The 1850-nt window shown below is 56.5% G+C and overlaps 1 protein-coding gene across 1 annotated transcript in view; it reads right to left on the bottom strand.

Moving 5' to 3' along the window:
• The window catches only part of LOC105818661 (uncharacterized protein C9orf173-like), a 2349-nt gene extending 1755 nt beyond the window's left edge, over positions 1-594 (bottom strand). Inside the window, exons 1-3 of the mRNA XM_012654737.1 lie at positions 488-594; positions 239-396; positions 4-138 (exon numbers count right to left, since the gene is read on the bottom strand). Of these exons, the coding sequence (XP_012510191.1) occupies positions 4-138; positions 239-396; positions 488-594 (400 nt within the window). The remainder of the gene's footprint in view (positions 1-3; positions 139-238; positions 397-487) is intronic.
• Between the last annotated feature and the right edge of the window lie 1256 nt (positions 595-1850).

Genomic DNA, 1850 nt, shown 5'->3' with positions numbered 1-1850 from the left:
CACCTCGGCCCTGGTGCTTGCGGCCCATGCTGTAGCGGGGATGCGGGGAGGATTCGCGCGCGGACGCACTGGGCACCTGGTACTTGGTGGGGCCGGGGACATCCAGGTCGGTCACGATGGGGGGCCGCCGCTCCAGCACTGGCCAAGGGAAGCAAGCTCGGGGCCCGGTTCCTCCCAGCAGGCCCCTTCCCCACCCGAGACCAGCTGGGGGGGGCGGGGAGCCAGGACCCTCACTCACGCAGATCCCTCAGGGTCTGAGTGTAGGTAGGTGAGAACTCCTGGGTGGTGCCCCTGTGTATCCGGAGGCCAGCTGGGACTTCCTTCGTCTTTGAGGACCATATTTCATCCCAGGCCGTCCCCTGCTCTGGGCCTGACAGCGCCACTGCAGCACTGGGCCTGCAGGGAGCCGGTCAGCCACTGTCCACCCAGCCCGCCGGCCACCCCCACCATGCTGGCCCCCAGCCTTCCCACCACCCTCTGAAGTTACTGGGTGGACTCTAGTGGCTTCTGCCTTAGGGGTCCATGGGTCCAGTGTTTGCCTCCATTGATGTAAAAATTTGCCAGGAATTTCACCGCCTTCTGGTCAAAATTCATTTTCAGAGACTCAGGGCTCTCTTCCCCAAGGGCACTTCTGGGGGAGTTCTGTGACCTCACTAGTGGGGTCCTCTGTTGCCAGGGGCTCCCTGGGAAGAAGCATTGTTCAGTCCTGGGGGGGCCTGCCTGAGTGGCTCCCCAGCCCCAGCAGCCTCTCCCCTACCTGCTCTTGGCCAAAGTCTCCTCTACTCCCTTCCCCACTTTCTTTCCCAACCCCTTGCCCTCTCCTGCACTCCGGGGTCTCCTGGGAGAGTGGGGTACACTTCAGTGGGGCTTCTGGGAGAACTGAGGCCCCAGCAGAGGGTGGAGAAGGGAGCAGAACTTGTATTTGCCAAGTCCTACCAGATGCCCAGCTGTGTGGGGCCAGCCAGAAAGACTCTTGGGGGTAGGATGGAGGGAGGAGTCCATGAAGGCTCCCTAGAGGACAAGGAGCAGCTGCCCCACCCAGAAACCCACTTGTGGGAAAAGTGTAGCAACATCATTGGATGAGTCTGAGGGGGCCAAGAGGATGCCAGAGGCAGGCTAACCCAAGCAGGGCTGGGTCAGAGAAGCTGTCTTCTGCCTGGGGGCACAGATGGACCCAGCTGGACCCAGCTGCCCAGCCAAGCTGCAAAGGAGTAATGAGCCTGAACGAGCACAAGCCTATCTGGAGTTGACCTTGGCCAAATCTGAGGCAGGACCTGGTCAAGAATGTCTTGTCCACGGAGCCTTCTCTGGGGCTTCCTCCGCCCTGACCAAGCCTGTCCCCGCAGTCCTCCCCACTGACCCGCCTGGCCCTGAATGGACGTGTGCTTGAGGAAACACTGTTTTATTTGGGTGAGGGGTCCACAAACTGTGCTCCAGGGCCCCCTCCCAGCTGAACACCAGGCCATTTCCTTAGGACAGATTCCTAAGAGTGGCAGCAATGGGCCGAAGTGTGCAGTGTCTTGTGTGGACTTGATCTGTGACCAGATTGCTTTCCAGAGGCGTCTCCCAAATTAGAGGCTATTCTATGACCCTGTCAGCAATGAGCCTTAGAAACTGCAATTATCAGCATTTATTTGACTAAGGTTCAACTTAATATCCATATGTTTATTGACTATGGTCTTTTTAAAATACTGTTCATGTTGTATATGCATTTTCTACTGGGGTGTCAACTTTTCATATTTTTGTTTTGTAAGAACTTTTTGTGCGGATATGTCTGTTCCTAACTCTTGTTGCAAACTTTTTTTTTCCAGTTTTTGGTTTGCTTTTTAGTATTTGACATGTAGTTGAAC

The sequence above is a fragment of the Propithecus coquereli genome, unplaced genomic scaffold (assembly GCF_000956105.1).
Source record: "Propithecus coquereli isolate 6110/MARCELLA unplaced genomic scaffold, Pcoq_1.0 Scaffold449, whole genome shotgun sequence".
NCBI lineage: Eukaryota > Metazoa > Chordata > Mammalia > Primates > Indriidae > Propithecus > Propithecus coquereli.
The sequence above is the reverse complement of the archived record's forward strand: the minus strand, read 5'-3'. Positions and strand labels throughout refer to the sequence as shown.